Genomic DNA, 18,710 nt, shown 5'->3' with positions numbered 1-18,710 from the left:
TTATTGTACATTTGACAGTAATATTTGACTGTCCAAAAGGAAACTACAGTGACTATCACAAGACCAAATATTAAGTTGCTGTCAGTGAATTTGACAGTGATTTTTTGTAGAAGTCTTTTCCCACACAAATACACTCAGATGTTTATTAACGTTAGAAGTGGGGGTGCGGGGGGTGCGGCAGCAACCGCACCAAGACACTTGTCATTTTCCGTGTAGACAGACCCATGGCTACACTGGACAAGCAACTGGGTTCTGTTCCCTTTCTCTATCGTTACAGCCTCCTTGTCGAGGAGATTGCTGGTCAGCGGATAATTTGCAGCACAATTGAATAGTAGCCTATTATGGAACCGCGGACGGAAAGAAAAAGAAACTACAGATTTAGTTTTATTTCCAGATTAGGAAATATATCTTCATTTAGTATTATAAAATAAAGAGGCATACAATTAGAGAGTAGTGGTGTGAGCGCTCATTCAATGTGTGTGCGTGTCTGTGCAAGTGAAACTGAACCACTGGAGATGATGTGGGTAGAAGCAACAAACAACGTTATTTAAAACAACAAACAAAGCAGATGCTTGCTGTCCATGAAAACAGCATAGGCTAGTCTAATCCAAAAAATGGAAATAACAGGTCTTTGAATTGACACTAGTTAAGCTGGTATATGCAACTCAAATACCTTTGCAAAAATGCTTTATTGAGGTTTATTTTGAATATGAGCCTACTGTTCTGTCATCAGCATAATGTCTTTTACATTTTCTTACAAAATAGACATAATATACACTAGGCCTAGTGCAGGCCTATCATGCATTTATTGTCTGTGATACAGACATGAATCTCACCTAGGCTACTCGAAATTAGGCTGTTAAAAGTTTAATGGAACTTGTTGTAACAGCGGTAAATATCGTAGCAAATAGCCTATGGTGATGACACAGCTTTTGAAACATTTATTTCACTCTTGCTGGAGTGAACGCAGAACATGGGCTGTTGCGCAGACAAATGGATTAGGGGGATGATCTGCATCTCTGTTCATCAAAAGCTATGGTTTAGCTAACCCATTCGCACAAAACATAATTTCTGAAAGGTTCCCTCCAATGTTAACAAGCTACATTTCTCCATGTGGTAGTGTCCAGCAGTGAAGTGATATTACAGGTGGCCAATGTTCACATCACGTGAGTCAGACAGAACACGGGCACTGCTTTCTATGTTGGTATTTCTGTCCCTCTGAAAACTGTGTTTTCCGGGGGACAACTTTCCGGGGGAGAAACCACCAGACCCCCACTGACATGATCTGCATCTCCTTTCAGAAAATGCTTCCAATGTCCCTGCATGTGTTTACTCATTAACATGAAATCATTATTTATTTAAACACTTGACTTGTCTTCATGATCACACAAACACACACACACACACACACACACACACACACACACACACACACACACACACACACACACACACACACTAAGTCAGTTAGTCATTCAGTCACTCACTCACTCACACACAAACACAAGCACTAACTCATTCACGTGTCAAGTTATACCTGGAAGTTATACCTGGAAAACCATGTGAGTTATGTGAGGATGCTGTTTATTGACTCCAGTTCAGCCTTCAATACAATCATCACTCACCTACTACATAAAAAACTGCACAATCTTGGCCTCCCCCCATCCACTTGCTCTTGGATCCTGGACTTTCTCACCAATCGCAAACAGGCTGTTAAAGTCGGTCCCCACCTTTCCTCCACCATCACGCTTAGCACAGGTGCTCCACAAGGCTGTGTGCTGAGCCCGCTGCTACACTCCCTTTACACATATGACTGCACTGCATCCCACCCCTCCACTGCCATCTTTACGTTTGCAGACGACACCACTGTGGTGGGGCTCATAACAGGGGGTGATGAGTCCGCTTACAGAGGAGAAGTGCTGCAACTGACAGAGTGGTGCACAATGAACAATCTTGCTCTGAATAGCACCAAGGCCAAAGAGCTTATACTGGCCTTCAGGATGAAGAAGGGGAATGATCCACCACCCATCTACATCAACGGCGACCCTGTGGAAAGAGTGCACTCCTTCATGTACCTTGGCATCCTCATCTCCGACGACCTCACCTGCACAACCAACACTAACGCAACCGTCAAAAAGGCAACCCAGAGGCTTCATTTCCTAAGAATCTTGAGGAAGAACAATCTGAACAGCGACCTGTTGCTGGCCTTTTACCGAGCCGCCATAGAATGTAAACTCTCCTATGGCACCTCACTATGGTACGCGGGGTGTTCAGTCACAGAGAAGAAGGCCCTATGGAGGGTCATCAAGGCAGCACGAAAGATCATTGGCCGCCCCCTGCCTTCCCTGGACACTATTGCAAACACACGCTACCACCGCAGAGCCATGAACATTACCAAAGATTCAACACACCCTGCTAACCATTTCTTTGAACTGTTACCTTCCGGCAGACGTTACAGATCTGCAAAAGCACACACATCCAGACTCAGAGACAGTTTTATTCCTGTAGCCATCGGGACTCTAAACACTCACTTGTAACTTCATCCTTGATGCAATATATGACTCCCAGATGCACTTTACCCCCTACACAGCTGTCCACACTTCATCATTTTATCCTTTTTAGTCATATTTATTATGTATTTATGATGTGCATTTTGTGTATTATGTGTATGTGTTTTGTTCTTGTGTAATGCTGTGGCACCATGTGGAGCTGTGCTCTAATTTCGTTGCATATTCGTTCATTCATTATTCATTATTCATTCATTCATTATACAATATTTTCTTTGACACACACTGTAACGGCAGCTCGTTCCCAGACCTCAACATAAAGAGGGACACGGACAACAAGGTTCAGATCAAATAATAATTTATTGAATTAAAGCAAAACAACATTACCAAGTAGAAAATGTCTAGGGGGAAATGAATGGGAGTGGTGGCATGCGTGTATACGTGTGTGGATGCCAGGAGAGAGGATGTGAGAAGCTAGATGAAGTACTTGTGTCTCTAGCCCTCTCCCTCTCTTTCTTTGTCTACAAGTGAGGGGAGAGCGCAAAGTGCAAGTGTGAGGAAATCAAAATGGCTGCCTGCAAGAAGGAGCAGAAGTGCCTAATGAGAGAGATGGGGAACCCCTTATATAGCCCCACCCCAAACACAGGGGCAATCAATAAGGCTATCAGCCTAACCAGGCCCAGCCCTGCCCGTGCACTGACAGGAGAAGGCCTGAAGGGGCACAGGGGGTCTTCACAACACACACACACACACACACACACACACACACACACACAAACAAACAAACAAACAAACAAACAAACAAACATACAAGCACGCAAACATACACACACACACACACACACACACACAAACAAACAAACAAGCACACAAACAAACAAACACACAAACACACACACACAAAGTCATTCACATTTAAAGGATTACTATTGAGTCAGTAATAGTAAAAAAGTCAGGAGTAAAAACATTTTTCTCCTTTATTTTTATCACACAGACACATCCTGTACGTCGGTGCATACTGTATTTGTACACACAACCTTATTTAAGAGAATATTGTGAATTGAACAGGGATATTTTATTTTCCAAAAGGAAATTAAGATGACATGTTTCTCCTACTTCTCTCTACAGCCTGGTGAACTGCAGTTTTGGAGAGGAAGGCTTCAGAGCTCTTGCATCAGCACTGAGATCAAATCCCTCACACATGAGAGAGCTGTGGCTGAAAGAGAATAAAGCAGGAGACTCAGGAGTGAAGCATCTTTCTGCTCTTCTGGAGGATCCCAACTGTAAACTAAGGAACCTAAAGTGAGTATCAAGTCAAGTCAAGTTAATTTTTTCATCTCCCTTGGGAGAAATTTTGTTTATGGATATCACATTTTCATACCGTTTCTCTAGTGGCTGGTAAAAAAGTTGAGTGGCTGGTGGATTTTGGAATCCACCAGCCACAGTGGCAGGTGAACAAAATATTTAATTTCCATCCATGACACACACACACACACACACACACACACACACACACACACACACACACACACACACACATACTGTAAACACACACACACACACACACACACACACACACACACACACACACACACACACTCACACTCACACACTAAGTCATTCACATTTAAAGGATTACTATTAAGTCAGGAGTAAAAACATTTTTACTTTTGGGAGAAATTTGGTTTAGAGACAGGGTACTGCTGCACAGACAAACATGGAACATACAGAGACAACAATGCATAGAGACAGTAAAACATCCAACATAGAAAGAAGATACATAACTGGTGACCAGATAGGGACCAGAGTGCAAGAAGATCTGAGCTGTGCAGTTTGACATTTAGGTTCCCAAAACAGCTGGTGATACCGTACCGTAAAATGGACTCTATTGCTGCTCTATAAAAAATAACATTATGTTTTTGCAGACACCGAACAACTGTAGTCTACGTAAAAAGTGGAGGCGCTGTTGGATTTTGGCACAGACAGTGGCTACCTGTGTCTGCCAGCACAAGTCGCTGTCAATGTGAATACCTAGGTACTTGCATGAAGATCCCTGATTAATGTTATTACCATGTATGGTCACAGGGCTTCGAACACCAATTGATTTGGGGGCAAACAGCATTTCCACAGTATAACTGGTGTTGATGTGTAATTATGGTCCTCGCACCAGTCCACAAACCTGTCCACAGCATCTCTGTGGGTGGATGAGTTGGAGTTCTTAGTGAGCAGACTAAGAATGGCTGTGTCATCCGATAACACAACATATTGGTTAAGCTCAGAACTAACACAGTCATTTGCGTACAGAATAAACAAGAATGGTGAACTGGCACATCCCTGGGGGGCAGTGCTACTTATTTCTGTATTTGGGGAAGAGATAAACTTGACCTGCTGTGGCCTCTTAGCCCATTTCAACCCATTGGTCACAATTGTGACCGGAAAAAAAATGTACATATAAGTCTCTAAAACTGTAACTGGGGAATATCCCAATACTCTTTCAGTAAATATTGAAACAATAGAGTGTTTCAATGAAATGTGTGCAGTGTTTTGAGTAAATTGTCACATGACCAGGGGCCGTATTCACAAAGCCTTTTATCTTACCACTAGGAGTACTCCTAAATCGCACTAAAATATTTTAGCTAAGAGTTTTCTCTTAAAAGTTATTCACAAAGCCTTTCAGACCTACTCTTAGTAAGGAAAAATGACAACTCCTAAATTAAGAGTGAGTCTTCTTTGCTATGGATGACGTCATTACTCATGCACGAGCATCCCTGAAGTGACCATCTTGATTGGCTGATGATTGTAACGCGGGAATGATTCCAAACACCTCCCTTACGATGATGAGTGACAGGTGACAGGTCGGAGAATGCGTGCGCTACACAAGTAGTGCGAAGGACGGAAGATGATTAATAACTGAATAAAAAGAACTAGCCTAAATGAATAAAGAGTAAGGCAAAACAAATAGCCTAGTAGCCTAATGAAACATAGGCCTACGGATTGATGCAGTAGGCTAGGCTATCTTTGCAACATTATTAAATTAATCTGTCACCATATGCCTACGTTCTCAAAGAGGAGAACATTTTAATTTGATTCACAATGAAACATTACATTTAATTTACATGTTGACAATGAGTAGTTTTGGTTGTTGTTGGTTGCGTTATTGCATCCCTTTTATGCCTACAATGCAAAATTGTTCCCTTGCGATTGGAAACTCCTGTAGCCGCATACCCATTTCAAAACATCGCGACGCGAAATGCCACAAAACGCTGTTTGTGAATAGGTCTTAGTGAGTTAGGAGTCCTCTCGACTTCTTTTAAGCTGTCCCAGACTTAGGTGCTACTTTTAGGTCTAAAATGCTTCGTGAATTACGTTTAGTGAAAAAAATGAGGAGTCCTAAAGTTAGGAGTGACACGCCCATTATTTTTAGGAGTTGCTCCTAAATTCGCCACTTAGGAGCTACTTTTAGCCTTAAAATTCTTTGTGAATACGGCCCCAGAGCTGTTTACTTCCTGGTTGCACCTTGAGAAGAGGATGACTGCCTCACAGCTCCCAAATAAAAGATTTTTAAAGTATGTTAAAATAAACATAGGACAAATATTTTTTGTACACATGGTCTTTAAGGTGTCTAGTTATGATATACATTTATAATTATTCAAATGTCTTTGGTGTGTTTGCAGAATGAGTAAACATGTTAACGGTCACAATAGTGACCGGTGGGATAGAATGTTGTATCTAGATGCACACATACTTCTACACCTACAAACACACACACAAACACATACTCATACATACACACATACAGAGACATACACACACTCATACACACACTCACACACAGATACACACACACACACATACATACTCACACACACATACACATACTCATACATACACACATACAGAGACATACACACACACATACACACACTCACATACAGATACACACACACATACATACTCACACACACATACACATACTCATACATACACACATACAGAGACATACACACACACACACATACACACACTCACACACAGATACACACACACATACTCACACACACATACACACAGATATACACACTCACACACACACACACACACACACACACACACACACACACACACACACACACACACACACACACACACACACACACACACACACAGACATACACTCACACACATACACATATTCACACACACAGACACACACACATACACACAGGCACACACAGACACACACACTCACAGACATACACACTCTCACACACACACACACACATACACACACACGCATACACATATTCACACACACAGCTACAGTATATACACTCACACACACAGACATACAGTACACACACACACACATACATACACACACACAAATATACACACTCACACACACAGATACACACACACACACACACACACACAGACATACGCATTCACACATACACACACACACACACAAATACACACATACACACACAAATACACACACACACACACACACACACACACACAGATATACCCTCACATACACAGATATACACACTCAGACATACACACTCACACACACACAGACATACACACTCAAGGGGACTTCACATTGCAAGTGGCATGCGCTTTGCCTGCTGCTCTCACACACCCACCTGCAGATACACACACACACACATATACACATTATATATATATATATAATAGTTAACATACAATAATAACATTGCATGTGGCATGCGCGGCATGCGCTTTGCCTGCTGCTCTCACACACATATATACAGTGGGTCCCTGTTAAAGGAGAATTCCGGTGTGATTTTGACCTAAAGTGTTTTGAAACATGATACTGAGTGTGAACGTATGTCTCATAGCCCATCTCGGCTTGTCCCCTGCACTCCGAAATCTGGCGCTAGTTAGCCGATGCTACCAACAAGGCGGTCAATGGTGGTGCCTCGGCATCGGCATAGCCATGCAAATAAATCACTGTTTTACACCATTTACGAGGCTCAATGTATCTCCACACTTCATTGGTAGACTTCCAAGGGCCCTGACATTTAAAACGAGACATTGAGAACTTTGAAAAAGCACTGGTAGTTTACTTACAAGACGATTTATACAGACAGTATCTTCTCAAAGTTTACCGTTTGCATCCATCTTGAATTTAGTCACGATAAGTCGAGCGACGAGTAAGAATGAACAGGTATGATAAGGGATCAGATTCCAAAAATAATTCTGTGGAAATGCATGGATTACAGTTTCTTCTAGTAGCAGCAACTGTAATCCATGCATTTCCACAGAATTATTTTTGGAATCTGATCCCTTATCATACCTGTTCATTCTTACTCGTCGCTCGACTTATCCTGACTAAATTCAAGATGGATGCAAACGGTAAACTTTGAGAAGATACTGTCTGTATAAATCGTCTTGTAAGTAAACTACCAGTGCTTTTTCAAAGTTCTCAATGTCTCGTTTTAAATGTCAGGGCCCTTGGAAGTCTACCAATGAAGTGTGGAGATACATTGAGCCTCGTAAATGGTGTAAAACAGTGATTTATTTGCATGGCTATGCCGATGCCGAGGCACCACCATTGACCGCCTTGTTGGTAGCATCGGCTAACTAGCGCCAGATTTCGGAGTGCAGGGGACAAGCCGAGATGGGCTATGAGACATACGTTCACACTCTGTATCATGTTTCAAAACACTTTAGGTCAAAATCACACCGGAATTCTCCTTTAAGTTTGGACGGGTTCCTTCAGGAATCACGATCCCCATTTTCTCGGCAGAAATGGCACAAACTGCAGTTGACACAAACAACCACAAGGTGTCACTTTGGTGCCACTACTATTTTTGATGTGACTTGACTTACTGCTTCCATGATGCAGTTTCCAAGTCAGTAGAACAATCAGAGAAAGCTGAGCCATTACCAAACATATATGATAATACAATAGCGTGAGTTTATATATCTTATACCCTATTTGTCACGGTTACTTATAGATTTGATAGTGTAACAATAAGCGCATAAGAGCATAAGAGACTTTCAGCGGGGGAACGGAAACTTAAATTGATCACGGTAGTTTAAGCTTACACTTGACAAAACATTCTAATATGAAAATGTAGATGCAATTGTTGTAAGATGGTGCAGCTCCTTTAAGAAAGCACCATGCAAAAAAGTAGACGTGCTGTTGAGACTGGAGCGAGTCATATTCAAAATGCAAAAAATAACACCGCAGATAAAACCAATTATCCTCATTCATTGCAACCGCAGCATGCCTGCTTGCCGACGTTTTAACAAAAAAGATATTAAAGCACCTTTTGCGTTTGAATGTAACACGAAAAAATGTTTAAACAGCTGGACAAATGATTTAGCTAATTGATTATAGCCTGTACACCAGCAATTGTTGAACATTTGGAAAAAGATCGCTCAGCTGTTGCCACAGTCACAGGCAATGTCAGAAACAACATGAGAGCAGTACACACTTCCCCGAATGTGGATGTTACACTGTCATAATCTACCACCAGCATTTTGGCAAGTTGAAAAATAGATGACTTCTGTGAAATCTCTGCTTTAAAGCAAGACCTAAATGAGTGGAGTTGTGTTGGGAATGTCGGTGCAATGTCCATGCTATAATGGTCTGACAAACGTACTGCCTTTTCAAGCAGTTCATCATCACCTGCGAGTTGAAGGATCATAGGATGTAAAGACTCAAACACATGACAAGTTTCCCGCATGCTTGCACATCTTTGGGAGAGCTGACTGATTATGATGTCCAGAGTTGCATTAAATACCTGCACTTTAAAGTATCTCTCTGCATCGGTTAAGCGTTCATCTTCCGATAGTTCGTCAAAGTGACGCTTCACTCTCCGTGCTCTAACATTTTCAAATGTACTCTGAACCCCCATTTATTTGCGAGTGTCTGCGCTGTAGCCTTGGCCTGGTCAAAGGCACGCAGGTAGTCAGAAAGGGCCGGTATAGAATTTTCCAGCAATTGCATTGCGGGGGTAGCGACGGGCCCCGGGAGGTCACAGTCCCTGGTGCGACTGCATTTGCTGCACCTATAGTTACGCCACTGCGTGGAGCGCTAATGTGTCTACTGTAAATCATTCATGTGTGAAAGTCATTAGGCTGGAAGCGCTAATGTGTCTAAGCTCATTAGTCTACTTTCAATAGGCCTACTGTACAGCCTGAGAGGGGGAACATAACCTATAGCCTAGGCTACTGTAGAGTAGGCCTACAGTAGGCTAAACAATCTGTTGTGAAAGTCTGCAACGAAAGTTTCCTAATGGAAGCGCTAACGTGTCTATTGAGCTCATTAGCCTACTTTCAATAGGCCTACTGTACAGCCTGAGAGGGGGAACATAGCCTACTGTAGAGTAAACAATCAGTTTACTTAGTTACATTTGTTTAGTTAAATCCAGTTTTCTACTCTATCTCCATGATATGCTTAGCCTATAGAAAGACGAAGTCGGGAAAGTGCTTCAGAGAAAACGTATTTATTGAAATAATGAACAGTCTACATTCTACATTCTACAGTCTAAATTTAAAGCATGTTGAATCCCTGGGAAGATCTGCGTGTTATGCGGAGTTATTCGTTGATCTTATTGATGCAGTCCTTCAGTTCACTCCTCCCCATAGCAGGGAACTTTCGTTGCAGTGTTGAGACCACAAAGTTTTTCACATTCTGCGGCAATGCTCGCTTGCCCTTCGCTCCATCCCAGTTGGTGGTTTTGCTCCAGGCTTTATAGTGTTCCTCTGTGACGATGGACCTGAAGAGCAGGCATCCGTATCTGCCCAATTGGCCGTAGCTCTGTTGGTGAATCTGTCAGTGACTAATGCGAGAAGCGGGTTCTGTGTTGTAGGCTATGCATTTTTCCGACACTTGGCTGCAAGCTCCCCTCCCCCACCCCCTTCTTTCACAAGCAGTGCAGCTTTCTGAAGCGGTGCCTTTTGAAGCTAATGTAACAAATACCACCAATATTGTTGTGTGGCAATAAAAGTATCCAGGGTTTGCGCAAGTAGCCTAAATATATAAATAAATTAAGGACATCCTTAACGTGAAAAAGCTTAACGTAGCTTAATGTCCCAAAACAACAAGTCGTTTTATGTGCTCATTATAAAGAAAGTTTAACGTGTCCCAAAACAGCTGTCAATTAATCACCAAACGTCAAGAGGGTTGAGTCTGAATGACACCGAGTTTTAGACACTGAGTTTTTGAAGTTAAGAAATATTTTCGTAATAAAAATGGTCATTTAACCAATAAAGGCTGAAAACATGTAGCCTACAGTAAAACTGTAGGCTATAGCCTACAGTACATGCAACCCAGCAGAAGACTATTATAGGCAAATCATTGAGCAACATTCACACATTGTATTCTGCACAGTTTCTACACGTGGAGCGCTAATGTGTCTAGGCATACTGTAAATCATTCAAAATGTGTGAAAGTCATTAGGCTGGAAGCGTGTCTACTATCAGTGACTAATGCGAGAAGCGGGTTCTGTGTTGTAGGCTATGCATTTTTCCGACACTTGGCTGCAAGCTCCCCTCCCCCACCCCCTTCTTTCACAAGCAGTGCAGCTTTCTGAAGCGGTGCCTTTTAAAGCTAATGTAACAAATACCACCAATATTGTTGTGTGGCAATAAAAGTCTATCCAGGGTTTGCGCAAGTAGCCTAGCCTAAATAGGCCTATATAAATAAATTAAGGACATACAATCCTTAAAGCTTAACGTAGCCTAGATTAATGTCCCAAAACAAGTCGTTTTATGCGCTCATTATACATGGATTTCTATGAAACGTCACGAAAACATGCTGTGCGCAACCAAGAGGCAGAAAGCACCATAGAACAGCATAGAGCAATGCAAAAGAGCAAAAGAATAAAATGAGTTTTTGTGCTGACAACTGCACCAATTCGAAATCACGATGGTTAGAGAATGTTAAATATGTTCAATATCCCTAACGGAATGCATGTCTTCGCCAAAAATGACAAAATACGATGTTATGTTAATAATGCAAATGAACGGCACACTTTGAAATATAGTCGGAAATGAGATGTTATTATGACCGCCGCGCAGCGAAGCGGCGGTCATATAGGTTTAGTCAGATTTTTTTTTTTTTTTGTTCTTTTTCGCATGCCCAAATTTCCGTCAATGATTCCTGGGACACTGAAAGACCAGGGTACTCGAAACTTGGTGGCCATGTAACCCCACATGGATAGCATGGAACCATCGTTTTTCGTTTTGATCTGTAGCCCCCCCGCTGGACTGGACCCCCCGAAAGGAGGGTAGGGCAGACACAGTTTTCTGTGAATATCTCGAGAACCGTAGGGTTTAGGAGGACCATTTTTTTTTTGTATGTTGATCTCAAGGGGCCATGTCAACCCATTCCATAACCACTCATTGCATGTATAGCGCCACCTAGTTAAACACAAAAAAGTAAAAATGAGGTGTTGTAATCGCAGGTATCTGTGACCTAGCATAGTCAAAACTGCACAAAATTGGAAGTGTAGGATCATTATGACACCATCTGTATGCACGCCAAGTTTCGTGGAATTCCGTTCATGGGGGGCCACACAATAAATTAATTTATGTTACTATACACCAACTGGCCTGTAGGTGGCCGGAGACAGTTTTCTGTGAATATCTCGAGAACCGTAGGGCCTAGGAGGTCCACCTTTTTTATGTATGTTGGTCTTAAGTGGGCATGTCAACCCATCCCATTACCACTTATTTCATGTATAGCGCCACATAGTTAAAAATTAAAAAGCAAAAAATTAGGTGTTTTCATCAGAATATCTCTGGCTGACAAGGTCAAAACTGCACGAAATTAAAAGTGTAGGATCATTATGACACCCTCCGTATGCATGCCAAGTTTTGTGTACTTTCGTTCATGGGGGGCCTTACAATAAAATAATGTATGTGTACATTTAGTGACGTACACCAACAAGGATTCCCGGGACACTGAAAGACCGGGGTACACAAAACTTGGTGGGCATGTAACCCCACATGGATAGCATGGAACCGTCGTTTTTCGTTTTGATCTGTAGCCCCCCCGCTGGACTGGACCCCCGAAAGGAGGGTAGGGCAGACACAGTTCTCTGTGAATATCTTGAGAACTGTAGGGACTAGGATGACCATTTTTCTCCGTATGTTTGCCTCCAGGGGTCATGTTAACCCATTTCATGTACACACATGTGCACAAACAGATACACACACACACACACACATACATTCACAGTAATCATACGTATGACACATACTCACACAGTAGACATATGTACGCTTGCACAGGCACATACGCAGGCACACACACAAGCACGCACGCACGCACGCACACACACACACACACACACACACACACACACACACACACACACACACACACACACATAACATAAACATGTACATGCACACATGCACACAATTCAAGAATTTCTCAGAATTATGAACAGGCAAGATGGAGGTGGGGTTGTATAAAATGAATTTTACATGTGAAATCTATGAACTAATCATGTTTTGGTACTTGTTGTCTAGCAGATATCAGTGAGAATTGAGTGTGGATAATGCAATTTAGTGAGACAGTTAGAATCATATAGGCCTTTCAGCGTGATTTATTTTTGTGGAAAAAATGTGCTGGACTGGGCGGCGGTCATATTTTGTACCGCTCTGCGGTACATCTAGTTATCATTGAGACAACAGGGGTATACAATAAAATCCGATTGTAGCTTACAGCAGCCGACTATTTAGGTTAAGTTTATAACGTTGTGGACGGCCACCAAGCGTCTTCTGCCCCACAGCTGCGGCACAGTCTTGAGTGACCGGATTCGTTTTCCTTTGTCATATGAATGCTGTCATTTTGTTAACATTAGGCTACTGTTAAGGAGATGCTGTAGGCAAAAGCTATATTTCAACCTCGTTAGTGTCAGAACTATTCACAAGGTTTCAGGGCAGCATTTTTATGTTCTGTTAGCAAGCGAACTTCTCATGACTACCGACAAAGTAGCCTACTGCCAGCTGACGAAGCTCTCATTATGACCGCCGCGCAGCGAAGCGGCGGTCATATAGGTTTAGTCAGATTTATTTATTTATTTTTTTTATTTATTTATTTATTTTTTTCTTTTTCGCATGTCCAAATTTCCGTCAATGAGTCCCGGGACACTGAAAGACCGGGGTACACGAAACTTGGTGGGCATGTAACCCCATATGGATAGCATGGAACCATCGTTTTTCGTTTTGATCTGTAGCCCCCCCGCTGGACTGCACCCCCCGAAAGGAGGGTAGGGCAGACACAGTTTTCTGTGAATATCTCGAGAACCGTAAGGTTTAGGGGGACCATTTTTTTTTTGTATGTTGATCTCAAGGGGCCATGTCAACCCATTCCATAACCACTCATTTCATGTATAGCGCCACCTAGTTAAACACAAAAAAGTAAAAATGAGGTGTTGTAATCACAGGTATCTGTGACCTAACATAGTCAAAACTGCACGAAATTGGAAGTGTAGGATCATTATGACACCCTCTGAATGCACGCCAAGTTTCGTGGAATTCCGTTCATGGGGGGCCACACAATAAATTAATTTATGTTACTATACACCAACTGGCCTGTAGGTGGCCGGAGACAGTTTTCTGTGAATATCTCGAGAACCGTAGGGCCTAGGAGGTCCACCTTTTTTTTGTATGTTGATCTCAAGGGGCCATGTCAACCCATCCCATTACCACTTATTTCATGTATAGCGCCACCTAGTTAAAAATTAAAAGGCAAAAATTTTGGTGTTTTCATCACAATATCTCTGGCTGACATGGTCAAAACTGCACGAAATTGAAAGTGTAGGATCATTATGACACCCTCCGAATGCATGCCAAGTTTTGTGTACTTTCGTTCATGGGGGGCCTTACAATAAAATAATTTATGTGTACATTTAGTGACGTACACCAACAAGGATTCCCGGGACACTGAAAGACCGGGGTACACAAAACTTGGTGGGCATGTACCCCCACATGGATAGCATGGAACCGTCATTTTTCGTTTTGATCTGTAGCCCCCCCGCTGGACTGGACCCCCCGAAAGGAGGGTAGGCCAGACACAGTTCTCTGTGAATATCTTGAGAACTGTAGGGCCTAGGATGACCATTTTTTTTCCGTATATTTGCCTCCAGGGGTCATGTTAACCCATTTCATGTGCACACATGTGCACAAACAGATACACACGCACACACACATATTCACAGTAATCATACGTATGACATATACTCACACAGTAGACATATGTACGCTTCCATGCACAGGCACATACGCAGGCACACACACAAGCACGCACACACACACACACACACACACTCACACACACACACACCCACACACATAACATAAACATAACACAAACAATCAAGAATTTCTCAGAATTATGAACAGGCAAGATGGAGGTGGGGTTGTATAAAATTAATTTTACATGTGAAATCTATGAACTAATCATGTTTTGGGACTTGTTGTCTAGCAGATACCAGTGAGAATTGAGTGTGGATAATGCAATTTAGTGAGACAGTTAGAATCATATAGGCCTTTCAGCGTGATTTCTTTTTGTGGAAAAAATGTGCTGGACTGGGCGGCGGTCATATTTTGTACCGCTCTGCGGTACATCTAGTTTTAAAACATTACTGAGAGACAGACACTGGACAATCTAGAAATCTTGCCACTGAATCCAAAACTATGTTTAACATTATGTACAAGGCTTAGGCTACAGTGGACTAGCATGTTGCAGGGGCTGCTAAAAACACAGAGAAACGCACTGAAAACTCGGCCAATCACAGCCCTTGCTGTGGTCTGGCCGACCGTGGAACTCCACAGCGGACTATGCTGCCCCCAAGCGGCTGCAGTTGTACTTACATTTCACCATTCACCATGATCGTGAATGAAGTGTCAATTTTTAACGGGGACCCACTGTATATATATATATATATAGATATATTTATACGCGCACACACACACACACACACACACACACACACACACACACACACACACACACACACACACACACACACACACAATATGCACACTAGCTCTTACACCCCATGCAGAATTTAGATACACACACACAGACCATATACACTAACTCTCACAACTACATGCAGACACACACTCGCACGCACAGACATACACATTCGGGGTTCTATTTTAACGAGCCGAAGCTCCTGGTCAATAAACAATATTTATTATTGCCATTGGTCTCAGTGTTCATATCAGTTTGAAAAGTCCTGTCAGAATACCTTTATTTTAACAAAAAAACAATTTGAGCAACCTTTAATTCAGTATACACATATTATCCCACCGGTCACAATTGTGACCGGTAATAAAGCTCACTTTTTCATCTACTTTTCTACATTTTTAAAAGAATATATATTATTGATTACTTCAAAGGGTTGCTAATAACACATGATTTGCATATTTGCATGTCTGGGAAAAATTTGGGCTTAAATGGGTTAGTGACGAAAGAGTGGTACCACCTGATTAAAAATGGATTTACATTCAGGAGAGCTAGTTTTCTTAGGAGAATATGTGGCTGGATTGTATTAAAAGCAGAGCTAAAATCGATAAAGAGCAATCTAGCATATGCACCTGAGTTTTCAAGGAGCTTCAGTGTAAGGAGCATTATAGTCGATATGGCATCACTTGTACTGCGTTTTATGCAAACTGACATGGCTCCACCTCTGCACAAAGTGCATTTGACATGAGTGCACATTTGACATGAGTCGTTCCAAGGACTTGAAGACATTAGAAGTTAGTGCAACAGGCCTGTAATCATTTCATTCACTTTAAAAAAAAAAAGAAAGGTGGACATATTATCTGGCCCTGTCGCTTTTTTCAAGTGCATGGATTTAAAAACCTTGGTTACAGCATATAGATCTATAAAAATCCTGTCTTTCACATTACAAGTTACATTCTAAAACAACACAGCAGTCCCTGTTGTTATCAGATTCAAAACGCATGTATAATTGGTTCAGTACATTTGCCTTTAGAATTTCATCCTGAGCAAACAGGGGCTTCCTTTTTGCCTCCATGTTTGTCATTATTAGCCAGGCCAGGACAGGATTAGCCAGGCCAATGCTATCCGCTCCATTCCCTTCTATCTCATGTGGCATATATCAAATAAACGGTTCAGGAATTGAGTCACTTTCAGTGTACGTCTTGCACATTGTGCCCACTGGACACCGACATAAAACGGGGACATTAACTGCGACATGACAAATAATACGAGCAAACAAACAATTTGCAACAGGAGCCCTCCTCCATGTCGCCGGCAGGGCAGTGCCATGTTGAAATGATCAAAAAAGACCCATCTTCACTATCACAAGACCAAATGCTGAGTTGCTATCAGTGAATTTGACTGTGACACACACACACACACACTGTGACACACACACACTCTCTCACACACACACACACACACACACACAAACACTTACACTCACACACACACACACACACACAAATGCACACACACACAAACGCGCACGCACACACACACACACACACACACACTCTCTCTCTCTCTCTCTCTCTCTCTCTCTCTCTCTCTCACAAACACACACACACACACACACACACACCATAGCTGTCAACATTGAGCTTTGAAAATGAGGGAGATTTCCCGGGTTTCTCACGCAGAATACGGGAAAACATTCGTCCCTCAACGTTGGAAGGGTTGCAGTATTAGTCCGTTTCGCAGTTGCAAGCTTGTGCATTGGTCAGCTAAACAATACAACAAAGTAGCCTACTTTATTTACGCCGAACAACAGCCATTATTAATTTGGTCAACTTTATACAGCCCTAACAAGGCTGTAATCGATGTCCCTGTGCGCTGTCATTCTCTCTCCTGTGCAAACAAAATGTGTGCGTTCCAAGTAGCCTAGTGCGTAATTCTATTTCATAAAGTTGAACAAATTGCTTTTGTTTATTTTAGAGAAAAATATAAAAAGCCTGTCATGCAGTTTATGGGCTACAGTGCAGAGTTGGGAAGTTATGGTAGGCCAACTTGGAGTGAATATACAAACAGGGGGAATTCTTACTCTATTCGTAGCTGAGTAGCCTGGTAGGCCGATACACACAGTGCGTGCGGCCGTACACTATGCAGGTGCCACTGAATCGTGCCCTCACGACAACCACGCCGTCATCTTCAATAGTCTCACTGTCGCCTTCAAGCAAGCAAAATGATGCTTTGAAAACATCTGATTCGCTGGAAGGGCAAGGGGGTAGCAACAGGACAACAGTACAGAGACTGACAAGTCCGATGGTAGAGGTAATGTTATGAGATTGTTAAAATACGGGATATTTATGACACACACACACTCACTCACACTCACACACAACCACTCTCTGTCACACACACACAAACAGGCTCACTCTCTCTCTCACACACACACACACACACACACACACACACACACACACACACTCACACTCTAACACACACTCACACACACGCACACAAGCATGACAAACACAAACTCGTTCACGTGTCAACGTTCTTTGACACACACTGTAACGGCCAGCTCGTTCCCAGACGGCAACATAAAGAGGGACACGGACAACAAGGTTCAGATCAAATAATAATTTATTGAATTAAAGCAAAACAACATTACCAAGTAGAAAATGTCTAGGGGGAAATGAATGGGAGTGGTGGCATGCGTGTATACGTGTGTGGATGCCAGGAGAGAGGATGTGAGAAGCTAGATGAAGTACTTGTGTCTCTAGCCCTCTCCCTCTCTTTCTTTGTCTACAAGTGAGGGGAGAGCGCAAAGTGCAAGTGTGAGGAAATCAAAATGGCTGCCTGCAAGAAGGAGCAGAAGTGCCTAATGAGAGAGATGGGGAACCCCTTATATAGCCCCACCCCAAACACAGGGGCAATCAATAAGGCTATCAGCCTAACCAGGCCCAGCCCTGCCCGTGCACTGACAGGAGAAGGCCTGAAGGGGCACAGGGGGTCTTCACAACACACATACAAAGGCACAAACACACACACACACGCGTGCGCACACACACACACACACACAGTCATTCACATTTAAAAGATTACTATTAAGTCAGGAGTAAAAACATTTGTCTCCTTTATTTTTTATCACAGAGACACATCCTGTACACCGTTGCATACTGTATTTGTACACACAACCTTATTTAACAGAATATTGTACATTTAACAGGGATATTTGATTTTTCAAA

At 42.4% G+C, this 18,710-nt stretch overlaps 1 protein-coding gene across 5 annotated transcripts in view; it reads left to right on the top strand.

The window, feature by feature from the left end:
- Positions 1 to 18,710, top strand: part of LOC143127169 (NACHT, LRR and PYD domains-containing protein 3-like) — a 101,162-nt gene that overhangs the window by 64,460 nt on the left and 17,992 nt on the right. For 3 of the 5 annotated variants that reach the window (XM_076288479.1, XM_076288478.1, XM_076288480.1), the window contains one exon: positions 3,636 to 3,809. The exons of 1 other annotated variant lie outside the window; for it this stretch is intronic. In XM_076288479.1, coding sequence (XP_076144594.1) covers positions 3,636 to 3,809 — 174 coding nt within the window. Of the gene's footprint in view, positions 1 to 3,035; positions 3,241 to 3,635; positions 3,810 to 18,710 lie in introns of those variants that run through there. One more of the 5 variants, XM_076288482.1, reaches the window with a different exon arrangement.

This window comes from Alosa pseudoharengus, unplaced genomic scaffold (assembly GCF_046254945.1).
Source record: "Alosa pseudoharengus isolate Yale_2024_CS ecotype anadromous, Long Island Sound unplaced genomic scaffold, YU_APseudo_1.1 YU_APseudo_1.1_scf_17, whole genome shotgun sequence".
Lineage (NCBI taxonomy): Eukaryota > Metazoa > Chordata > Actinopteri > Clupeiformes > Clupeidae > Alosa > Alosa pseudoharengus.
This window is presented reverse-complemented; position numbering and strand designations above follow the sequence as displayed.